At 45.4% G+C, this 2,581-nt stretch overlaps 1 protein-coding gene across 2 annotated transcripts in view; it reads left to right on the forward strand.

Moving 5' to 3' along the window:
• ANKLE2 (ankyrin repeat and LEM domain containing 2) overlaps positions 1 to 2,581 on the forward strand; it is a 48,600-nt gene that overhangs the window by 23,718 nt on the left and 22,301 nt on the right. For both annotated transcript variants that reach the window (XM_011982213.1, XM_011982214.1), the window contains one exon: positions 371 to 493. In XM_011982213.1, coding sequence (XP_011837603.1) covers positions 371 to 493 — 123 coding nt within the window. The remainder of the gene's footprint in view (positions 1 to 370; positions 494 to 2,581) is intronic.

Below are 2,581 nucleotides of genomic sequence, written 5' to 3' on the forward strand. Positions count from 1 at the left end.
GCCTGTAATCCCAGCATTTTGGGAGGCCAAGGCGGGTGGATCACCTGAGGTCAGGAGTTTGAGATCAGTCTGACCAAAATGGTGAAACCCCGTCTCTACTAAAAAAAAAAAAAAAAAAAAATTGATGTGGTGGCAGGTGCCTGTAGTCCCAGCTACTGGGGAGCCTGAGGCAGGAGAATCGCTTAAACCCAGGAGGCAGAGATTGCAGTGAGCCGAGATCACGCCAGTGCACTCCAGCCTGGGCAACAGAGTGAGACTCTGTCTCAAAAAATAAAAATCAATAAATAAATGTATAAATATCTATTTTCATCTTAGAGCAACCTTATGAGACACGTGTGAATAATTGTGCTTCGTCTGCACCTTTTTTCAGGGCTATGACACACCGTTGCATTTTGCTTGTAAGTTTGGAAGTGCAGATGTAGTCAACGTGCTTTCGTCACACCATTTGATTGTAAAAAACCCAAGGAATAAATATGATAAAACACCTGAAGATGTAAGTACTTATTAAAATGCAGTTACTATCTGGAGTTAGAAATGAAAATACATAAATTGACAGTCTGTTATCACAGGCACAGGGAAGCCATAAGGAGCTCTGTGTGAGTGTGTTTGCCTTATGGGACATGTTAGAACCCTGGCTGTTGGGTCAGATGCACTTTGTGAAGATGATGCATCTGTAGAACCAGGAGGGAAGGAACTGACCCGGTTTGCTGATTTTATTTTCCTAAAACTGGCAGTCAGTTGCTTTGAACAGCTCACAGTCTTTTATCAAGTTCCCTTTCTGAACACGTCAGTTGACCAGAGTCAAAGAGAACAGAGGTAATGATGGTGGTGGTGGTGGTGATGGTGATGACGGTGGTAGAATGATGGTGATGGTGGTGGTGATGGGGATGGCAGTGAGGATGTGATGGTTGTGATGGTGATGATTATGGTGGTGATGGTGCTGGTGAGAATGATGGTGGTGATGGTGATAGTGATGATGGTGGTAGTGAGAATGATGGTGGTGATGGTGAAGATGGTAATGGTGATGATGGTAGTGGTGAGGATTGTGGTAATGGTGACGGTGAGGATGATGATGGTGGTGATGGTGGTGAGGATGATGATGGTTGTGATGATGATGGTGATGATTATGGTGTGATGGTGGTGATGGTGATTATGGTGATGATGGTGGTAGTGAGAATGGTGGTGATGATGGTGATGCTGGTGATGGTGAAGGTGGTGATGGTGGTAGTGGTGAGGATTGTGGGAATGGTGACAGTGAGGATGATGATGGTGGTGATGGTGATGAGGTGATGATGGTGATGGTTGTGGTGATGAGGATGATGGTGGTGGTGAGGATGGTGATGAAGATAGTGATGGTGATGATGTGATGGTGAGGATGAAGATCGCAATGATGATGGTGGTGTTGGCAGAGGTGATGGTGATGGTGACGATGGTGGTGAGGATGACGATGCTGAAAGCAGCTAAATTGTATTCAGCTCAGTGTGCACCAAGCGCTGTGCTAAGCTTCTCACACATACGTACTCATCTGACCCAGAAAAGCGTGGTCAGTCAGGCCTCATCATGACCCTGAGCAGCTGAGCAAAGTGCACCTTACAGAGGGCAGAAGTACGTTCTGTGCCCGCAAAGTGCCAGACGTATCTGGACCTTCTGAGAACTGAAAGACAAGTTTGATGTTTCTGTGTATTACAGCTGTGAGCTGTCCACGGTCTAGCAGCCCTTTAGAAATAAAAGCTGTAAGAATCTTCCGGTGGCAGCCTCTGTAACTGCTGTTATTGCATAAGCAACACATCCACTTGCCATAGGAAATTTAAAATACTGCTTGACAAAAAGAGTAAAATTCACCAGAAAATTCTACAACTGAGAAATTGCCATTATTTTGCATATGTATGATTTAATTTGTGTGTGTGTGTATGTGTGAGAGAATATCTGTACTTATTCAGCATAAGAATGGCATTTGGTAACTAAAAACTCCTGGCATTTTATTTTAATTTTTTATTTCTATTTTTTTATTTATTTTTTGAGACGGAGTCTCACTCTGTCTCCCAGGCTGGAGTGCAGTAGCACGATCTCGGCTCACTGCAAGCTCCGCCTCCCAGGTTCACGCCATTCTCTTGCCTCAGTCTCCCGAGTAGCTGGGACTACAGGCGCCCGCCAACACGCCTGGCTAATTTTTTGTATTTTTAGTAGAGATGGGATTTCACCGTGTTAGCCAGGATGGTCTCGATCTCCTGACCTGGTGATCCGTCCGCCTCTGCCTCCCAAAGTACTGGGATTACAGGCGTGAGCCCCCGCGCCTGGCCTAACTCCTGGCATTTTAAAAAGCATTTGACTTTTTAAAGCTTATAATCCGGTACAGACTCAAAAATGTGGTTGTTTTCCTAGTTTTAGTCAGTTTTTCTCACAGGCTGGCTCCTTTCCTTCCTTTTATTTGAAGGTTGTTGGTTTTTCTTTTTTTTTTTTTTTTTTGAGACGGAGTCTCGCTCTGCCACCCAGGCTGGAGTGCAGTGGCTGGATCTCAGCTCACTGCAAGCTCCACCCCCCGGGTTCACGCCATTCTCCTGCCTCAGCCTCCTGAGTAGCT

The sequence above is a fragment of the Mandrillus leucophaeus genome, unplaced genomic scaffold (genome assembly GCF_000951045.1).
Source record: "Mandrillus leucophaeus isolate KB7577 unplaced genomic scaffold, Mleu.le_1.0 Scaffold237, whole genome shotgun sequence".
In the NCBI taxonomy this organism is placed as follows: Eukaryota; Metazoa; Chordata; class Mammalia; order Primates; family Cercopithecidae; genus Mandrillus; species Mandrillus leucophaeus.